The sequence below is a fragment of the Nanorana parkeri genome, unplaced genomic scaffold (genome assembly GCF_000935625.1).
Source record: "Nanorana parkeri isolate BGI_ZX_2015 unplaced genomic scaffold, ASM93562v1 scaffold492, whole genome shotgun sequence".
Taxonomy (NCBI): domain Eukaryota; kingdom Metazoa; phylum Chordata; class Amphibia; order Anura; family Dicroglossidae; genus Nanorana; species Nanorana parkeri.
Genome location: NW_017306760.1, coordinates 951,348 through 973,596, shown reverse-complemented (window position 1 = coordinate 973,596; position 22,249 = coordinate 951,348). Strand labels below are relative to the sequence as shown.

Genomic DNA, 22,249 nt, shown 5'->3' with positions numbered 1-22,249 from the left:
TAATGAAAACGTGTTTGAGCATTTTTTTTTCCTGAAGACATACCTGGAAAAACGTAGGCATTGTTCCCCTGGCCGGGTTTAAAGGATCGCCCGTCAGCTAAAGTCACCGTATCAAAGGGACTTCCACTGGCAAACAGACAGCGGCCCTAAATTAGGGAGGAAGAACAGTTAACAATAAAGAAATATGAAGAGAACATCAACTGGATGTATGAGAAAAACAGACCAATGACCAGAAGATCTGACTCCATAAGAAGACCTTACATGAAGACAACTCCGAGCTGCTCCCTTTATTAATGGTAGTGCAATCCCCTGGGGTGCAGCACAGTCAGACAGTCCAGCCTGCAAAGCCTAATCATATGGCAGTAGAATCCACACCCATCAGGCCTTGCTGATCATATAAAGCTCAACAACACTCCAAACTTTTTTAGATTTTGGACGGAATGGGAAGTCAGAATTCCAGCCAGATTCTTATAGCGGTTTAGAAACATATTGGAGACTTTCATTCACTTTAACCATTTGCTGACCAGGTGTTACACCCCCTTCCTGTCCAGGCCATTTTTCAGTATTCAGCGCTGTGGTACTTTGACTGACGTTTATTCCGTCATGCAACGCTGTACTGAAATTAATTTTATACCATTTTTTGGGGACAGATAGAGCTTTCTTTTGGTGGTAATCACCGCTGGGGTTTTTATTTTTTACTATATTAAAAAGGAGAACTATGGGGTTAGTGCTTTTCCCCATAGTTCTCCTTAGGGTAACGGGAGGACACAAACTAGCGTTCTCCCGTCACCGTAGGCTCAGTATACCGAGAGCTGCTGCTCGCAGTATACTAAGTCGCCGCAGCTGAAGCGGATACCGACAATTATGCCGGGATCCGACAGCTGCGTGAGTGACAGCTGGCTCTGCCTATCTAGAGGCAGAGCCAGCTGTACCCGCCCCCTCCCCCGTCCGTTCAGCCAGTCAGCGCGGGAGGATGGGGGGGGGGAGGGGGGAATCCAGCCGCTCCCGTCACGGCAGAGAGGTGAGTGAACGCCAGTATGTGTTCGCTCACCTCCCGACTGTCACAGGTCGGCTAGAACTATGAGGTGAGTGAAAAGCACTCACCTCATAGTTCTCCTTTAAGGAAAAATTACTGAAAATTTTGAAAAAAAACTTTTGTTTTTTTTTTACAATATGTTATAATACAATTTTTATTACCCAATTTTGTGGTAAAATATAAAAGACGGAGTCGCGTCGGGTAAATAAAACGTAGAAATACCTTGCCGCACTCCTTACCGGGAAGCCCCAAATTAAATAAGGGGGAGTGCTCGCAGTGACCACAGATGGTGCCGCCAAACAGTACAAAATAAACGGATGTCACCAGCACACCAATAGTGTTGAAGTCCAAAGTGTTCGTTTATTGGAACATCATGTCACCAGAACAACGTTTATTTTGTAACGTCGGGTAAATAGACACCATACATGTCGAGCTTTAAAATTGCGTGCACCCGCGAAATCGCAGAAAACTACCATACCCAAAATTGACCATAGGCGACACTTTAAAAGCTTTTACCGCTCATCAGTTTAGTGTTATCAGTAATTGATGGCCCTAGAATTATTGCTCACACTGCGACATTCGTGGCGATATGTAACATGTGTGGCGTAATAGGTGCAAACGCCGTCTTCACATGTATGCACACCCAACGCATGTTTGCACGCATATGGGTGGGGACTTTTTTTTGAAAAAAATAGTTTTTTTAAAATTCTTTTTCATGTGTGACTTTAAATTTTGTTTTTTGCAACTTTAATTTTTTCCCCACTTAACTTTATTGTTATCACATAGGGGGGATAAGAAACCCCCCTATGTGATAGCAAAGATATGCGACAGGTCCTCTTTATGGAGACATGAGGGGTCTCCAAGACCTCTAATGTCACCAAGGGACCCCCAAAGAAGCTGATGAAGCAGAGATCTGCTTCATCAGCTTCTGAAGAAGCAAGAATGCGGAAGTGATGTAATATACATATGTAATCACTTCCGTATTCTGACAGCGGAGAGGGAACCGGAGGGAGATCGTATACCAATCTCCCTCTGATCCCCTGTCAGAGAGCCACCATGCTGGTCGCGGGCCTAGACAGTGCACAGCGGAGCCTGGGACCAGCAGGACAACCGGAGGGGGGCACTCCGATCCGATCATACAAGCGATCCGCCGGCTTGCCGCTGTTATACATCGGCCGGGAGGCGGTTAAAAGCTAAAGTTTAGTCAGCTTATATTTTGCCTTCCCTGGTTTCTCTGCTTAACCCTCATCAACATGCTAATGACATTTTTAAATAAAACCTTCCCAATTGTATTACATACCGTATTATAGGCCCAGTGATGCCATATGTGCTTCCCTATGCAATGCAGGCAGATCATGGCTGGTGGGAGGGGCCGCCAGAGTGCTGTACTTTGCTTTCTGGAAATATCGCAGCACCCTACCTCTGTACTCCTCCCAAGAGTCCTCAGCTCTGAAGCAGTGGGCTGGCTCTTGGGAGGAGTTATGCAGATAACAAAATGCTTTGATTAGTAAATATCAGTCTGGAGGAGCGGAGATTTGTAGCCAGGCTGTATTTGCATGCAGACTACCTTAGGGGATGCAAAGTCGCCATGATTGAAAGAACTGAAATCCAATGAATGAACGCCTGACCAGGGACAGTCAAGCTGGGGAGTAAAGGGCTAGACGAAGCTGGATGTCCTCCCACCAGGAAATGAGGCGGGCTCTATCGGACTTGCTGCAGCTTCTAATGCACATTGTGAGGAGCTCACAGTGTGCAGTGAAATCAGAGGAAGCCATTTCAGTCCAGGAGAGGAGCCGCTACAACTGTGCAAGACTGAAGGGAAAGCTGGAGTTCAGATTTAAATCTGTGACACCCAAGCAAGGAATGAGCTATAAGGGTGTCACCGAACTAGAATGACACAGAAAGCAATACAACTGAGGTTCTAACACTTAGGATAAATCCCTTATTTTTTACATGTGTGACAGAAGTAAGACATGCAAATAATTTCAGAAGGCTCTACTGTGTTTCTGGGCATTACCTTAAAGCGGACCTTTACACATGTCTTTAAACTACAACAAAGACACCTTTAGAAACGTTTAGTGATGACAATCTACACACATACTTCTAGATAATTGCCGGCTTTGTATTCTGTGCATTCCTTATTTTTCTTTTCTTCCCCAGTCTTCTGACAGTGGCCATGTTTACTAAGGGCAGATTACTAGCTCTCCTTTAATTCCTGGATTACTGGCACATGTGACTAGGACATGTGACTATGCACATCATCTCAGGGGAGGAAAATGCCTTCCCCGAGATCTCGTGAGATTACAGATGAGATTTCCCAGCAATGCTCTGCTGATGACAAGGCAATCCCAGTGTGCATGGCTTTGGCAGACTGAAGTCATTTTGCACTTACAAAGCAGGAAGTGAATGCTCTGCAAGTGTAAGTATTTCACAATCACAGCATTTTACACCTGACATGTCTATGTTATTATTACTCATCATACATAGAGGGATGCATTGGTACAATTAGATTTTTGAGTGTAAAGGTCCGCTTTAAATACCAACCAAACCTTCAGTTTAAGTACATTCCAGGCAGATCTAATCAAAAGGTGTTCCGTGCTTTACACTTTGTTTCCTTTCCAAAGCAGCTACAGCGTGAGTAGGAAAGCCGGCTAACAGCTGCAGTCAGACCCTTGCTCTCCATGATGAAGCAGTGTTATCTCTGGACAGGTCCACAATGACCAATGTAGTATCAGACCTACAGCTCTGCAATCAGCAAACTTTATGCTCGCGGTTAATATGAGAGCTTTGGCTCTGACTCAGCAGGGGGTGATCTCGGCAGAGAGATCACTGCTTCCACACAGAAAGCAAGGGGTCTTCTCCGCAGCTGCTGGCAGGGGACAGGCTCTCTGCTCAGCCTATTAATAACTTAAACTATAAATTTCCATTAGTCCAATTCCCCGTGTCATTTTACCTCCGACCATGTATACGCTTCCTCCGCCGTACACTCCGCCTTCGTGGTTGGATTACTGAGAGCAAATACGATTGGCCTCTCATTAATTGCACTCATTGCCTTAATGACATCTTCTGTAAACAGTCTTCCCGCGCCGGCAACACCTAAATAGACAATATAATTGAATGTGGTGCTCCTCACTGGGGGCTTTATACTAAAGAACGCGGCTTCTTATATCTGTGCCGGAGGACCCAAGTCCATAAATCTGACACATCCGTGATTCAAGGCTTCGGCCCTGCATGTTGGATTCTGTAAATGTATTTTAGGTATTATGGAATGCAATGGGAGGTGCTGGAACACACACAAGTTATGGGACTGGAATTATACCAATGGGATCTCCAAGACATACAAGTAGCCTGGGGTGACTCAGCTCACCAGACTCCTTGTATGAGTAAAATAACACTTATGGGTAGACTGACCTTTACAGTAAGCTGTGGTTATATCTCCTTTGCACACCATACAGATAAACCCCTTTTGGTTGGGTGATGGAACAACTAGTGGATGGCGCCACGGCATACTAATAAAAGATATGTCGTCTGCACACCTTTAGCTTCAAACGCTTGTCTTTATTGATGTTCTTGCAGCATGAAGAAAGAATACAGCGTTTTGGAACCTCTGCCAGGTAAAGCGTTATACCACCCACTGTCCTGCACAACAATATATACCCAATGTCAAACTTGCAAAACTCAAAAAAACACCAGCACCCCTGACTTCATAATGACATCATATGCCTGCCAGAATACATGCATCAGTGGCATATAAATAAATAACTTGCATACCTTATGAATGGCTATTGTGGTGTGTTCATGATCATTCCTCCTGGGATGCATAAGTGCCCCTTGTATATAGATGCAGTTGCACCGAGACCTGGTGGCACAGGGAGGTGATAACAATGCCAATTGGTGTGCTGAAACATTTGGTGCTGGCCGCAGAAGCCATGGGAGCCCAGATGCTCAGCGCACCCAGTGGGGAAGTGTTTGGTTTTCAGGTTTTGCATGTTTAACACATTGGGGGTATATACAGTGTATTGTTGTACAGCACAGTGGGTGGTATGACACTTTGCCTGACGAAGGCACCCTGCATGGTTCTAGAACGTTGCAATCCTTCTTCATGCTGCAAGATCATCAATAAAGACCAAGTTTTGACGCTAAAGGTGTGCGGACAACATGTCTTTTATTGTTATCTTTACAGTAAGCCAATACACCCAAAGCTGATATTAACTGTCTGGCATGGAGTGTCCCTTTTGCAGTGGTGCTGCACCGTGTTCTGCCGGTTTCTCGGTGTCCAGCAACCGAACCGTGAGCCACCATGAGCGGCACACTTGCTAAGATCGCCGAAATAGAGGCCGAGATGGCCTGGACCCAGAAGAACAAAGCTACCGCACACCATCTTGGTTTGCTGAAAGCTCGTCTAGCTAAACTCCGGCTGTTGCAAAGACCGGCGATGCTCGAATAGGATTTGTAGGATTCCCCTCTGTGGGGAAATCAACGCTTCTCAGTAACTTGGCTGGTGTTTATTCTGAAGTGGCGGCCTAGGAGTTCACTACACTGACCACAGTGCCCGGAGTTATGGTCAGTCTAACATCGGTAGTTTGTAAAATGCTAGAGGGCATAATAAAGGATTATCTGGTAGAATTTGTTCAGGAAAACGGGATAGTTAATGATTCACTGCCAGTGGTGATTGCAGCAAATAATGTGGAATTGTTCAAGAAACTTTTGGACGATTTCTTAAGGGACCGTAATATACAGGGGTACAGGTACTCCTAGAATGAGATCCTAATGGGTTGGACTTGATGGACTAATGTCTTTATTCAACCTCAAATACTATGTAACTATGTAACAGTAAGGGCTCATTCACATGGGCGTGCACGTCCATACAGCATGCACATCCGTGCAGAGACCCAGTCCTAGGAGCGACACATGCTGCGTGTAATTCCATTCAGCAGCCTGCACCTCCCTCTCGGAGGATGCAGTTGCATGCAGTTACATGCACACCCGCAAAAATGTACATCCAAGTGCGGGCACCCAGACCCGAATGGATGAGTCTGCGTGTAACAGCATGCAGCCGAGTCCTCCCTTGGGGATGTAGAGGCTGCTGCACACAACTACACGCACCACCTGTCCCTCCTGGGTCGGGCCTTCGTACAGCGTGCATGCTATACAGACGTACCTGCCCATGTGAATTAGTCCTAAAAGGTTCTAATAAAGGTCCATCTTGCCTTACCTATAATGGCTGTGGGCTTCAAAACATTGACGGCATCCAGAAAGCTTGTCACAGACTGATCAGGAGCTGAGTGTGCAAAGGACTCTTGGTTACCGTCTACACCTTCGTCACGCCCCTGTAAGAAAAAAAACAAACCCGTTTTTACCTACGTCCCATGCACAATACAGCATCAACGTCTGTGCCAGCACAGCACAAATTTTAGAGGATGCACCTGTCATTATCACAAACCATTATCATTGTTAAAAACACATTTAGATGGTGCAAGATTCTTGGCTAAGCTTCTTTGGCTCCATCTTGAGGCTCGTCCCGCGGCAGCTGCTGAATATTCTGTGCCAAGATGGGTAGAATTCCTCTACGCTATTTAAAAATAACATCCCTGAATGCACCGCCCACTGAAAGGGACAGTATAAAAAACACACTAAAAAATGTAAATTACATTGTTTATGGAGCAAAAAAAAAAAGGAAGAGGAAGAGGAAGAAGAAGATTTTTTGACAATACTAGACAGGTTTATCAGGGACTTCCCACCCCCAGTTTCTTTATTAACATTCCCAGCACGATGCCCTATGCCAAGGATATGTTAATATATATTGTCCCCTATGACAGCCAGCAGCCAAAGCTTCATACGGCTACTCTCTCCCAATCCCGACATTCACTGTCTCCACCAAGAACCAGAGTAGTTTATAAATCAGGGAAGAGGAAAGGAAAGAGGGAAGAAGAGGAAAGAAGGAAGGTGGAGAGGAAAGGGGGAAGAAGAGGAAAGGAAAGAGGAAAGGGGGAATAAAAGAAAAGGAAAGGAAAGAGAAAAGGGGGAAGAAAAGGAAAGAGAAAAGGGAGAAGAAAAGGAAAAGGAAAGAAAAAGAAAGGAAAAGGAGGAGGATAGGAAAGAAAAAAAAGGAAAGGAAAGAAAAAAAAGAAGGGTTGCACAGATACCAAGTACGAGTACAAGTACCGATACTTTTAAAGAAGAAAAGGAGGAAAGGAAAGAAAAAAGAAAGGAGGAAAGGAAAGAAAAAAAGAAGAGGAAAGGAAAGAAAAGAATGGTATGGTTTGAAACTGCCACCTTTACAAGAATAAAGAATTTACTTTTATTAGAATCTTATAGCCGCATGTGGACAAGCTTGACTCTAGAAGTGTCACATGTGCAGTAGGAGAAGGGAAGAGAATGAAAATAGTTGTGCCATGTGGCTGCAGTTTTATTGTAATGTAATGTGAGCAATGATCCAAGTTTATGCTTTAAACCTGAAAACCAAACAAAACAAACAAATGCATTTGCTTTCCCACAAAGCAGAAGTGGAAACAAAAATTTAAAAAAATATATATATTTGCCATTTGTCAGCCGATAATAAAAAGAGCAGTTTTTAATACAAGAAAAAAATAAATAAAGCCTTAGGTTTATAAAATGTATATAAAAAAATGATTTTTGGGAGGGATAGTGTATGGGAGGGCTAAAATCCCTGGTAGTTTATATCTTGCTGTCTGTGTCCTGTTGGGGAGATTTCTCATGACTTCCGGTTCCAGAGACACAGCAGAAGATCTGAGGAAATCTCTACAAAATTAAAATAATGGGACAGGGGTTCTAACCCTTCCAGACTTCATCCAAAACAAAACAGGGTTTTTTACTCACTGGAAAATAATTGTCTTCAAGTCCATTGAGGAATCCCAATCCCCAATCGACTTAAAGGCCATCCTCAAAATCCTTCCGCCTTTGAGAGGACTGGACTCTGGCAAACAAAAAAACATCAGGCCAGCCCACAATAACCGCTCCCTGTACCAGCATGGCTTAGTTTAATAGCAAAGTAATACCAAGAGCATGATCATAAACACCAAGGGTAGTTCATACCAAGTGCGGAGCAGATGCAGAGCAGTTACAGAACGGATCAAAACTGCGTCCAATGTATTCCAATGGTATTTTGGGCTCTAGTTTACACCACAGTGTTCAGTTCCAGAGCATGTGGAAAAACTGCAGCAAGCCCTATTTTACCTGCTCTGGAACGCATCAAAACACATGCAGCCACATCAAAAATGCATGCAAACGCCCTGGAATGCACTGAAAGCCCAGTTTAGGCAAAACACACTGCATTGCATGTGCAGAAACTCATGTAGATCTGGTCTGCATTTGGTGTGAACAAGCCCAAAGGGGTGAGGTTATTGTGTCCTACAATAGACTCCAAGAAAAGGATTTTACGGCGAGTACCAAAAATCCTATTTTCTTTCTTGTCCATTGTGGAATATAGCAAACATTAAAACTTCAGCATGTCCAAAAGCAGTCTGAGGGGCGGGCAACACAGCAAGCAAACACTAAGGGTTAGTTCACACCATATGCAGTGCGTTCCGGTCCGATTCTGGCCGGAACTCACTGCATCACATCGCGGCCGGTTCACTTTTTTGCAGGGCTGGAGGGGGCGTGGCCGGCCATTGAAGTGAATGCGATCGCAAGGCACATTGTGCCTGCAGTGCGGTCCGATCAAAATAGTGTTCGCAGCATTTTGATCACACCGCACTGCAGGCACAACGTGCCTTGCGATCCCGTGCGGGCAATCGCATTGTGACCAGAAGGCGTGGCTACGGTGCCATTCACTTCAATGGCCCGGCCACGCCCCCTCCAGCCCAGTAAAAAAGTGAGCCGGCCGCAATGCGATGCAGTGCGTTCCGGCCAAAATCGGACCGGAACGCACTGCATATGGTGCGACCTAACCCTCACAGGACCGATGTAGTCAACAGGAACTGCAGCTCAAAGAGACACCTGAAGGATATTACACCTGAAGCTGGCAAGAGAGGAGGCCGAAACATCCAACTTGTAGAACTTGGAAAACGTGTTGACTAGGTGGCAGCCTTTCCAAGCTGGAAAACAGAGGCCTGATGCTGAAAAGCCTAAAAACTACTCAGCCCTGGTGGAGGGAGCCTTGGCTGGAAATAGCCAACCCTATTCTTGACACCATAAACTTGCACCATGGTCTATGTAAGCCACCGAAAATGGTAGAAGCTGGGGCTCCCTTCCTGGGCCCACTAGGAATGACAATAAGGGAGTCCACATTACCGAATGAAAAAGTGGCAGAAATATGCACCTGAAAAGCCCAAACCACATCAAAACAGAGGAGAGGAATCTCTTTCTGGTGAACTGAAGCCAAACTTGAAGAGGGATGGACAATATCCTGATTAAGGTAAAATGCAGGGACCACCTTGGGAAGCAAGGACATTCTAGGCCTCAAGACCACCTTGCCACTAGGACCAAAAAGGGTTCCTTGCAGGAAAAAGCTGTCAGATCAGACATTCATATAGTCGAGGTGATACAAAGAAAACCTTATGAGTCAGAGCAGGGAGAGGGATGACCCAATTCAAATCCCACTGAGGTAGAAGGAATTAGAATGGAGGAACCACATGTGAGACCTCTTGCACACAGGTCATGATGAAAGAGTGGAAATCCTAAAGGTCTCTGATAAAGAATGACAAGAGCAGAGATCTGGTCCTTGATAAGGGCCAAAGGGTGATCCAAACCCAACTACAGGAAAGAAGGGATCCATCCCACCCACATGAGGCATGCTGGTAATAGGAGGGGTATTACACTAGGCAGTTGTTTTGTTTGCCAATGTCCAATCCTCTTGCAGGTGGCAGTATAACCTGACTAAGACTTCCTGTGTCCCTCGTAGGATGAGAAAGAATACAAAGTTTTGGCTACACATACACATATGTATAGCAATGTGGCTTACCGGGATCAGCAATCCATATTTATCAAACATCCTTATCTTGTCTCGAGCCGCCTCGGCTGAGATGCCGTTTTCCATCATGGCCATGACGATGAGGTTTGCAATACCTAAAGCTGCCTGGAAGATGTAGAAAGTAGGTTATTGTAGCTAGAGTTAAATCTAATGTGACAGCTGGCACAACAGTTTTAATACTGACAAAGTGTAAGTCGACGTTCATGGATCATTTAAAAAAGTCAGATTTATAATTCTCAGACCCCCACCCCCCCGAAAAAAAAAAAACTACAGCCTGGCCACATTGGTCTCTTCAGGCTGAACTCCAGATGGATATAAAAAGACACGCTGTAATTCAGCTCTCTATTCTTTAACACATCATCAAATGTATTCAGGCACTTCCTGTTATGGGATGACCATTATCTCCCAATTGTGCTTTTGTATTGCCACTCCGTCTTATGCGTCCCTGGTTGAGACTACACATGGTGCAGACATGGTCCATCATTGCCACCAACGCGCTGGTGCCCAACCTGCAGCCCAGGTGGTTGCATGTGGCCCTTTGACACTCGATGTTCTCGAGGTCCCTGCAGACAGCAGTTTGCTCAAGCCAGTAAAAGGAAAATATTCTTTAGACTGGCTTCTAATAGTTAAATGGTTAGATTTACTTCAGAGGTAGGCAACCTCGGCACTCCAGCTGTGCCGACGCTACAAATTCCATCATGCCTCTGCCTCTGGGAGTCATACCTGTGACTGTCAGAAACTTGCAATGCCTCATGGGACTTGTAGTTCCTCAACAGCTGGAATGCTGAGGTTGCCTACCCCTGGTTTACTTCCTTCATACCATCTTTTTTATTTGCCTCTGTGCTCTTTCATCTCATGTCTTTATTTTTTTTGTCCTCTAATCCTTTATAAATGGAGTTTTCTGAAAGAAATATTAAATATAGTGCAAGTCATTTTTTTTTTAAGGGGCTGTGGGAAGCACAAATGTTGGAGCACTGATATGTAGATGGTCTGTAGTCGTGATCTCTCGCAGTTTCATGTAACCATTCTCCAGTCTGACTCCTGAAACATGTCCCCAGGCTCTGAGCATCTCCCATTGCATGTGTTCAGTATGTGACAGCTTTCTGTAGTATTACATTCATTGTAAATTATGTATGATAAGATAAAGCTGGCCATACATTGTTATATTTTCTTTGCTCAACCTGCGGGCTGAACAAAGAAAATAGAACAGATTCCTCCATCCACGCTTAGGAGTGTTGATCAAAGAATCCCCTCCTTTTTCCCATTGTACTCTGATAGAGCCTGTCAGCCACTGTCAGAATACCCAATACTAGGGATGCACTGATACTGATCGCCCAAATGCTCCGATGCATAGCCCGATACCCGAACCGGGCAGGGAGTCATTACACTTGGTGACGAGGGAGCATGGAGCCAGCTTCCCGGCCCATCAGGAAGCCGGGCAGTGTGTAATGACTCGCCGCCTAACTTCCTGATTAGTTGCCTAACTGGCCAATTAGGAAGCCAGGCGGCGAGTCATTACCCGCCCCCCGGCTTCCCGATTGGCCAGAAAGCCGGCTCCATGCTGTCTCGTCACCCGATGATGAGGAAGCATGGAGACGGCTTCCCTGCTCATCGGGAAGCCATGTGGCGAGTCATTACACGCCGCCTGGCTTCCTTAATGGGACTTCCGGTATCGGTGAGTAAGGAAAACAAAATATCGCTACTCGATACCGAAAGAACGGTATCGGTGCATCCCTACCCAATACCCAAACAGATTGGCTGCAAGCTCCATTCGACCAAAGATTTTCCATCCAGCTCCTTCGATCTTCTGATCGAGGTATTCCAGCTGGAAGGGTGCGGACAGCAAATCCCACTGTACAAATTTGGGCCAGGTAGTGTATGACCAGTTTAAAGCTTAGACCACAGAGAGTACCTATTGCATCCTACAATGTCCAACCTCACTAGCTGCACTGCTGAGTCTAGGAAAGAGATAGACAACATCTCCTGCCCCTTGGATCGGTTTAGTTCATTTCCCCCCCCCACATTAATGACATGTATATATGCAAAAGCGAAATAAACCTTGACATACCTCTCCAGCACCAAGGAACAGAACTCTCTGCTCCGTGATGGGTTTATTAATCGCGTTCTGCGTGGCGAGTAGACCAGCTAGTGCCACTGATGCCGTACCTGAGAACACAAAAAGAAAAACCGCGACTCCATTAGATCAACCTGCAGAGATGAATATTTATCGCTTTATGTTGACAAACAGAAGCTGTTCATTCTTCTTTGTTAGGACAAGTGACAGTAACAGTTGGTAAGTCGCAATTCCTTATTGCACTAAATTGTCCAGCTGGTGCAGAATAATAGTAGATAGTAGAGCATGGTGTTGCCCCAGCATTAAAATACATTATACAGGCAGGTGTTTGTGGACACCCGACTATCACATGGGTCTATTGAACCTCCCATTCCAGAACCAAGGGTATTCAATTGGAGATACCCCCTCCTTCTACCTAAAACAGCCTCCACTCTTCTGCAAAGGCCTTCCTCAAGATTTTGGGGTGTGTCTATGGGAATCTGTGCTCATGCAGTCAAAGGGCCATTTGTGAGGCCAGGTACTGATGTTGGATCATCATGAGTATCCCATTTGATCCATAATGTGTTCAGTAGGGTTGAGGTCAGGCCTATGTAGAGTAGGGCTGCAACTAATGATTATTTTCATAAAAATCGATCAGTTGGCCAATTATAATTTCAATTAAAATCGGATAAAAAAAAAAAAAAAAAATGAAATAAATACCATCCTTAAAATAAAAAACACAAATGGAGTGTTATAAACATAAATTTTACTTCAGAATAAAACTGCATGTACAATTTTTTGCAAATCGCACTGCACTGGAAGGCAGAAAAAAAAAAAAAAAAAAAAAAAAAAAAATAGGCTACTGCACCCGCCCTCTGCTTGCTGTGCCCTCCTCCCAGCGTGGAGGAGAGAGCTAGGGGATCCATTCAACTAATCGAGAAAGAATAGTTGGCAACTATTCTCATGATCAATTAATCGCTTAGGTGGTTCCAGCCCTTCTGTAGAGGCCACTCTAGTTCCTCCACACCAAACTCATCAACCCATGTTTTGGTTTGGAGGTGGATTTGTGCAGTCATGCTGGCAAAGGGGCCTTCCCCAAACTGTTCCAAAAACAGTTGTCTAAAATGTCTGTGTATGTTTTAACATAAACAGTACTCTGCACTGGACACATCTGAACTCACCGAGTCATTTAGAGGGATGTCCACATATCGTTGGCATAGAGTGTAGGTGTTGAGGTTCACAAACTTTACATATTGTATGTTCATGTTATCACATAAACATGGTCGAGGAATTTGGGTGTGTTGGCCAAAGGAACCAATCAAACATAAACGCATCCCTTTTATTGCTCAATGTTTGCAGTAACTTCTGCCAAATGTGAACTGTTCACCTTCAAACAACTCAGCGATGCATAATAACAAACAAACAAAAAACATTGCTCCAGTCTGTTCCTGAGCTTCAGGCATTCCCCCCCAGCCAGTCTGTCAAACACTGCCCCGCGCAGCATCACACGCTGCCCCGCGCACCATTTTCCCCATAGTTCTCCTTAGGGTAACGGGAGGACCCAAACTATTGTCCTCCCGTTACCCAAAGCTCAGTATACCGCGAGCTACAGCTCGCGGTATACTGAGACGCCGCAGCTGAAGCGGATCCCGACAATTGTGCCGGGATCCGCCCAGCTGCGGGAGTGACAGCTGGCTCTGCCTATCTAGAGGCAGAGCCAGCTGTACCCGCCCCCTCTCCCGTCCGTTCCGCCAGTCAGCGCTGGAGGATCGGAGCGGGGAGGGGGGAATCCAGCCCCTCCCCTGAGCCGTGACAGGATCGAGAGGGGAGCGAACGCCGGTATGTGTTCGCTCACCTCCCGATCTACTGAGCCGACCTGTGACAGTCTCATTGTCACAGGTCGGCTAGAACTATGAGATGAGTGAAAAGCACCCCCCTCATACTTCTCCTTTAAGTTTTAGGTCTTGAGTTTACGGTCACTTTAACTAGGTAGCAGCAATGTGATCCAATTAACAGCAGAGGTGTGTGTGCGTTACAAGAATGTCCGGCAAAATGACAAATCTGAGCTGTTTGCTGGAACCACACTCTAACCTTTAGTTTGCTTTTCATCACCTGATGCAGATGGCAGTAAAAACCAACAGAGGTTCCAAAACTATAAAAAAAAAGTTTGAGCTGAACAAACGTGTTGAAGCCTCTACTCTGCGACATGTTTATTGCTCTGTGTTCTCGGACAGAATGTCACTTCCTGTCCGGCTGACAGCAGTCTCTGATTAGATAGAAGTCAGATGGAAATGTCTTCTCTGTGGCATGTACAGGAACAATGCTATTGTCAGCAGAGTAGGGGAAGGGTTAGCACCTCTATCAGGTATTTTCTGCTCTGGGTGCCCCTGTTAAGATTCCTCAGAAGGAGTGGACACTGGGACATGGAAAATCTTCCTAATGGGACTGAGACCGCAGTTATGTTATTAGCTGGTATAACATAATAAAAGGATATGAGAGTTTCTTTTCATCATCTGTCGAACCTTAAACCCTTTGTTAGGGAAGTGAACGTCCACCGATTAAGCGGTGTACGCACTGCATTGCTGCACCAGGTTGTTCAACCAAAAACAAGAAGACGTACCTTGAATGTCATCATTGAAAGTGCAATATTTCTCCCTGTATTTCCTCAGGAATCTGAAGGCGTTGTGGTTCCCAAAGTCTTCAAACTGGATTAGCGTGTTCTGACCATATCTGAGAACATACAACACATTTATTACAATTACTAACTGGATTTAATATTCAGCGACATCACGGCTTGTATAAAGCTGGCCATACACCTACGGATGATCTGCAGATTTTCTATGGTCAGATGGAAAAAGTGGAACAGATTCCTCCATCTACGCTAAACTGTGTGGATGGAGAAATCTTCCACTGGGCCAAGATTCAGTATCTTGCTAGTCGGCCCCGCTGGCTCTCAAAATACCTGAACAATCTGATTGGATGCCGGCATTGTTCAGGGATTTTGAGATCCTGCGGGGGCCGCCCCCTCCTCTATCTGTCCCTCCAATGAGCGCTGGAGGACCGGAGAGGGGAGCAGTGATCACCACTCCTCTCTGCAGGGAGAAGACCGTGAGCTGAGTGATCGGTGGTTTGTAGTCGCTCAGTTCTCGATCTATAGAGCCCTAAAACCTGCAGTGTCCCATGTCGGCTCTAACTGAGGATGAGTGTATTTCACTCTCCCCATAGTCCTCCTTTAAATGACTTCTCTAACAAAAGCTTCAGTGATTATCCCAGAGTTAAAGTAGAACTGTAACCAGGTTACGTACATTCAAATATCTACATGTTCTTAACAAGCAGTAAATAGGCATTAAAACAAGCCATCACTGACCTCTGTAGCTGTAGGTGCTATGGAGCAATTCATCCTTAATGATAACAAAAGAGGCTGTGACGTGGAATTGCAGTTGGACTCTGGACAGCTTACAGCACCAGCATAAGAATGCTGCCAAGTCCCTGCTGCCAGAGGAAACAAGGGGAAAACACGCTGTTATGATAGCGCCTGTTGTGAACTTGATGATGAATGTCTCCCCTATGCACAAGCTACAGAGGTCAGAGAGGGCTTCTTTTATAACCTTATTCACTGCTTGTTAAAGCTGGAGTTTAATATGCAACTATTCCTTGCTTCATGGCTGGTGGGAAGGAGCAGGCAGGGAGATGCACCCAACTTCCTGAAAACTTCACAGCACCCTGCCCACATGTGATGAACCTTCATGGCGGAAATACAAATGACTGAAAGGAGCAGGCTAGGGAGGAAACAGCTAGATGATGCTGGATGTCCTCCAGCCAGGGAATTAGAATTCTGAATTGCTGAAGCTTCTGCTGCATACAGACCTTCCTCGGTTACCGACTTACCTGCTTTGCGACCACTCGTACTTACGACGGACTGCCGAGCGACCTCCGACCTTGCGTGTCAGCGTCAGTGCGACGTGTCGCCGGCGGAAGTGACGTCCTCTGATCTTCACTGCGGGTCCCGGTAAGTATTTTCATTGCCAGATGTACAGTACACTGTTCGGTACTGTACATCTGCAATGCTATACAGTACTGTACTAATGCAGTACAGTACTGTATAGAGTTCCTCACTTAACGACCAATTCGTTTAACGACCTGGTCGTAGGAACGGAACTCGGTCGTTAAGTGAGGAATACCTGTACTGTGAGAAATTCACAAAATGCAGTGAATTCCAAGTAAGCAATCTAGTGCAGAAGAGGAGCCGGTACAACTGTGCAAGACTGAAGGGAAGGCCGGAGGTCAACCAATCAGCATCAAGCCGGCTTCCCTGCCAATCACATTATATTTGCTATTACATAGGGTGCTTGTTAGCCCCCTAAGTGATAGCAATAAAGCAGAGTGTTAAAAAAAAAAAAAGTAAAATCCCCCATGTTTACGCACATACGTAACGGAAGCACGCGTCGAATGCGCCCACATGCAAAAACAAAAATTGCGCCACACGTTACACATCATCGCGAGCATCGGAGTGAGAACAATAATTCTAGGCCCATCAATCACTGTTAGCCGTAAAAGCGTTTAAAACGTCGCCTATGGGAAATTTTGGTTACTGTCGTTTTTTTGCAGTTTCACGAACGCACACAATTTTATGGCTTGACATGTTTGGTATCTAATTACCCGGCGTGACCCGTCTTTTATATTTTACCAAAAAATTGGGTATTATATTCTGTTTCTGTGCACTAAATTACATTTTAGTGTATTTGAGTCAAAAAAAAGTGGTTTGATAAACATTTATGCAAATACCGTGCGACATGAAAAATTGCAACCAGCATCTTTTTATTGTACAGGACCTCTGCTTTCAGAACATATATCATTGTTTGGGGGGAGTCTGAAGCTGTTTTCTGGCCAAAAATTCAGATTGCATCATGTGTGTGCAAATAGTAAGAAATTGTCAAGTAGAGTACAAGCCCAAGTCTTTATATTGTAAAGCGCTGTGCAAACTGTTGGCGCTATATAAATACTATGTAATAATAATAATAATAATAATAAGTCACAGGCTTCCAAGTAACACCAATGACCTTGTAAGGCTGCAATGACATCATATTCCATATAATGCAGAAAAATATGACATACCGGTCAGTAACAGCATCCATGAATTCATCAATGAGGTCATCGTATAGCTGGGTCCGGTCCCTCTTCTGGTACAGTCCCATATAGAACGGGTCCTTCAATAAATCCTGATAAATAAACCGTGCAATGTGAAACCTGACGCGTGACACGGCCTCCTCATTATGTACATGAAGGAATAGCTTTCATCGTTCTTACCATGTAGCAAGAAACTTACCGGATTATCAGTGCCAACATCGATTACTACCGGCAGACACATCCTAGGGCGTATACCGGCACAAGCTGTATACAGGCACAGTTTTCCAACAGGAATGCCCATTCCATAAACCCCCAGGTCACCAAGCCCCAAAATACGCTCGCCGTCAGTTACTACCACTGCCTGAAACAGAGAAGACGACCATTACACACAATGTAAAGCCTTTTTTTTTTGTTTTCAACACAGCAGGCAATAAATACAATTTAATACACTTTTCTTTTTTCTTTGATGTCCTGTTGGGGAGATTTCCCTTCACTTCCTGTCCCAGAGAAACAGGAAGTAAGCAGAAATCTGTTCAAAACGAGGAGAGTTCTCTTCTTAGACTCTCCCCACCGCTTTTCCGGTGGGGAGAAAATTTGCAACGGAAGCTGAGCTATTGGTCGAAAGTAGAGTTCAGGGTTGTAGAACAGGGTGACCAATGCTGCACAACCTTCCTGCATCCCCTCCCTCCTCCAGCCAACACGACCCACCAGCCTGGCACATGGTTGGCGGTCTGAAAAGGAATTTCCAAGCACTTTTTAGGAACCATAAGCAGACAAGAACCATAAGTACCTGTACAACATGTCTGCAGGTAATGCAGGAAACACAAGAAATGAGGGGTTGGGGATGCCAGGGAAAGGGGGGGAGGGTAGGGAGTTCAAACCTCAGTGTGCCTGTAGTTCCTGCAAGTGGGTGCAGTCCACATCTCTCATGTAACCATCCCCGAGGATTACTATTTGCCATTCATAATCTATATCAGGAGTGGGCAAACTCCGGCCCTTCAGCTGTTGTGGAACTAAAACTCCCATGAGTTTTAGTTCTCACAGCCACGACTCCCAGAGACAGATGCATGATGGGTTTTGTAGTATTACCACAGCTGGAGGGCTGGAGTTTGCCCACCCCTGATCTATAGCAGCACTATACAGAAGTGTGAGATGCATGTCGATGGTAGCATGATGCATGGCTTCCTGATTGCCTGGGAAGCCGGCTCCATGCCAGCGGAAGTACCGTTATCGATGCTCGGTATCGGCGAGTACTGAAAGCAAAATATCGGTACTCGTAATTGATACCGAAAAAACGGTATCGGTGCATTCCTAATAAAAAGTGTCATTTGGACAATACACCGAGCTGTTTTGGGATCAGGACTAACCGCACTCGGCACCACTGGATGGAGTGGACAGAAAATGACAGTTCTGGTCTGATACACTTGTGTTTCCTCCACTGCCCAGCAGATGGTCACAAGAGTGAGAATATTCCCAGACAGACTGTCCTCACGCTTGTTACCGTTACAATTTATGGCAATCTGATTGCATCTGTTTTTTATTTTACCCATTTAGCAATACAGCTCTTATTTTTCTTGCAGCACCTAATAGAAAACATTGAACCAACTACATTAGTCCTGATCCCAAACCAGCTCAGTGTAGTGTCCAAATGGCACTTATTAGGAATCCACCGATACCATTTTTTCGGTATCGATTACGAGTACCGATATTTTGCTATCAGTACTCGCCGATACCGGTAGTTCCGCAAGCATGGGAGCATCGATAACGGCTTCCCAGGCAATCAGAAAGCCGGGCGGCTGGTAATGACATGCCACTCGGCTTACTTATTGCCCGGAAAGCCAGCTCCATGTTGTTATATTGTTTGGCCAACTCGATTGAGATTGGCCCGGAAACCGGTGTCAGGAACTGGATCTGAACCCAGGACCTCTGCTGTAGCTAGCAGTGGTTCTACCTGCTGAGCCACCTTAGAACCTTGGATAGCTCCTTGCCTGATCTCATGTGCAATCCTCAGGTAAGCCTAGTTTCTGCTGAACTCTGAACTCTTTGCTCCTCCCTTGAACTTCCTATTTTAGCCATATCTCTGCACTTCCTGTGATACAATCCTCTCATACGGCTACCCGCGTACCGACCTTTGGCTGCCGATTCACCCGCTACTCTCATCGTCTTCCACTTCATACTGGATACCTTTGACTCCTGACCTCGGCTTGATTTCTGACTATGCTTCTGCCTGCTCCTATACTACTACCGTCTGCTTGTGTACCGAACCTGGCCTGTTATACCACAAATTTGCCTGCTGTTTCAGCTACTGGACTCTGGAGCCTGATCACAGATTGTGCTGGCTTGGAACCGGATTTCTGGCCAATCAGGAAGCCGGGAGGCGGCTCACCGCCCAGCTTCTTGTTTGCCCGGGAAGGCGGCTCCATGTCCCCCTGAAGGCAGTGTTGGTCAGAAGAAATCTTCCGGAGGTTCCGGTATCAGGGAAGTTATGGGAGCATTTGGGCGAGTATGAATATTCGCCCAAATACTCGGTATCGGCATATCCCTACTTTTTATTGAGTCTTTGTACTTGATATTAACAAAATAAGACCATACAATTTCAGATAAATAAAACAAGGTATACTGAAGCTTAGTCGGTCGGACACGAACATGAAAAAAAAAGAAGAACAGTGATAAAGCTCAATAGTTTGTGGTGAAGACACCAAGCTTTAGAATTAAAGTGACACTGAAATCAGGAGTGTATCTTATGTGTGTATCACTCGGCTGTAGATCCTCCAATCATCTCTGAATTGGTGCAGACACTGTCCTTCATTCTGGAGGGGGGCTACTTTTGTTCCCCATGGTCCCTGTGTGTGTTGTAAAGTAGTCACCGCTCCAAGTTCCCCAACGGGATAGACTACAATCTCAATACAAATTAGTAAACTAACCATGATATTGTAGTTCTTTTAGTTCTGGATAAAGTATAAGAAAGAACAGAACCTTTTTGTTAATTATTCCTATAACCCTGCTGGGAGAATTCCCTTTCATTTCCTGTTCTGTGACCCCCATATCTTCTTGCACCAAACATATGATCGGTGATAAGATATCATAAGGGGGAATTTATCAAAACTGGAGCAGAGAAAAGAAGGAGCATTTGCCCATGGCAACCAATTGGCGTCTATGTTTCATTTTCAAATCTTAACTGAACAAAATAAAGAGAGAAGCTGATTTGGTAGCCAGACTTCTCCAGATTCTGTCTGCTGCAGTTTTGAGAACACCCCCCCCCCAATACATGGGCCTTGGCGCATGTGTATTGCATTTTTTGTGGATTCTTTTCAATCTGGTCTTTAGGTGGAACACACACACAGATAGCTGCTGCCTTTCAATTTCCGGAGATAAGAGACACTGATGGAAGGTGGCTGGATGCCAAATATATTCATGGAAGTTTGCAATCAATTGGACTCAAGAGTTTGAAACCTTAAAAGGAGAACTATGGGGTAAGTGTTTTTCCCCATAGTTCTCCTAAGGGTCACGAGAGGACATAAACTAGCATCCTCCCGTGACCCGTGGGTCCCCCCCCCCCGTGACCCAAAGCTCAGTATACCGCGATCTACAGCTCGTGGTATACTGAGACCACCGAAGCCGGGACGGATCCCGAATTACTGTCGAGATCCACCCAGCTGCGTGAGTGACAGCTGCCTCTGCCTATCTAGAGGCAGAGCCAACTGTACCCGCCCCTTCTCCGTCCGGCCAGTCATTGCTGGAGGATCAGAGCGGGAGGCGGGAATCCCTGCGGAGAGCCGTGAGTGACAGTCACGACTCTCTGCAGGAAGATGATCGAGAAGTGAGCGAGCGATGGTATGTGTTCTCTCACTTCCAGATCTATTGAGCCGACGTGTCACAGTTTCATTGTCACACGTCGGCTCAAACTATGTGGATGAGTGATTTTCACTCTCCTCATAGTTCTCCTTTAACGTCGGAGCCTGCAAACCTCTGTAGTTGGATGTAACAGAGGGGTCCTGTCCCGGGAAGATCAATCATCATGTTCTCCATGTACTCACCTTCACATCGGTCTCCGGCCAGTTCTCTAGAATGGATCGGATATGTCCTTTGTCTAAGATAGAGATGTACACTCCCCTGTAAAAGAAGCACAAAGACAGAAGCTAAGGGGGACATTTTTAGAAAAAGGAAGTTGCCTGAAGCAGACGTCTTACGTGTTATTGTATCTAAAAATAAGTATTAGCATGATTCCTAGAATAGGGCGCACACGGGCTCCCATAGGCAGTCATTGCTTATAATGAAGATCGATTTAGCACAGCAAGTTATGTCTGAAACAGTTTTCTGGTTTTGGAGAAGAAAGATTCACAAGTATTAAACCATTTTGACCCCATGATTAAGATTTATCATTTCAGTCTGGTTAGAGCAGGGGTGGGCAACCCCAGCACTCCAGCTGTTATGGAACTACATTTCCCATGAGGCATTCCAAGACTGACAGCCACAGGCATGACTCCCAGTGGGATTTGCAGTTTTAGCACAGCTGGAAGGACGAGGTTGCTGACCTCTGGGGTAGAGTGATAGTTTTTTAACATTTGTGTAAAGCTATTCATCAACGCAAAAGAGGAGACCGGTGGGAAGACGAGGACGGAGCTAAGACTGAGCCAAGGAGGGTCTACCCCGAGAGGAGTATTAATCCTGTAGCCATGTCTTACAGCCTGTGTAGAGTTCTGCCTGGGAGTAAATGAAAAATTATTTGAGTGGTGTTTTGGGTTGCAGTTCATCATCACTGCAGCTGAATCTAAGTCTGGAGCCTATTTCTACATGGAATGCATAAAGTTAAGTTGCAAACCAGTGGCCGCCATTTTGTTGTAACATGCCATCAGTCCTCAAGCTATTCCTTAGTCCTCTACAGTCTTTTGTTACAAGCAGGATGTCTGTCATCAGCAGACACTTGTCACAACTTATCCGTCATCTGCAGTCACTTGTCACAAGACTTCGGTCCTCTGCAGCCTCTTGCATGGTACCAGATGCTTGCTGGGGGCCTCATGGGTCCTGTTTACAGCGCTGGCGGACTGAACATCTTCTCCTCCTCCTTCCCGCACCTGCCCACACACAGTGAGACCCAGTA

General features: G+C 45.5%; 1 protein-coding gene across 1 annotated transcript in view; it reads right to left on the bottom strand.

Annotated features, from left to right (window-relative positions):
• The window catches only part of ME2 (malic enzyme 2), a 34,765-nt gene that overhangs the window by 5,744 nt on the left and 6,772 nt on the right, over window positions 1–22,249 (bottom strand). The window contains exons 4-12 of the mRNA XM_018561000.1: window positions 21,186–21,261; window positions 17,348–17,509; window positions 17,137–17,240; window positions 14,642–14,751; window positions 12,037–12,134; window positions 9,960–10,073; window positions 6,252–6,366; window positions 3,990–4,132; window positions 44–146 (exon numbers count right to left, since the gene is read on the bottom strand). Of these exons, the coding sequence (XP_018416502.1) occupies window positions 44–146; window positions 3,990–4,132; window positions 6,252–6,366; window positions 9,960–10,073; window positions 12,037–12,134; window positions 14,642–14,751; window positions 17,137–17,240; window positions 17,348–17,509; window positions 21,186–21,261 (1,025 nt within the window). The remainder of the gene's footprint in view (window positions 1–43; window positions 147–3,989; window positions 4,133–6,251; window positions 6,367–9,959; window positions 10,074–12,036; window positions 12,135–14,641; window positions 14,752–17,136; window positions 17,241–17,347; window positions 17,510–21,185; window positions 21,262–22,249) is intronic.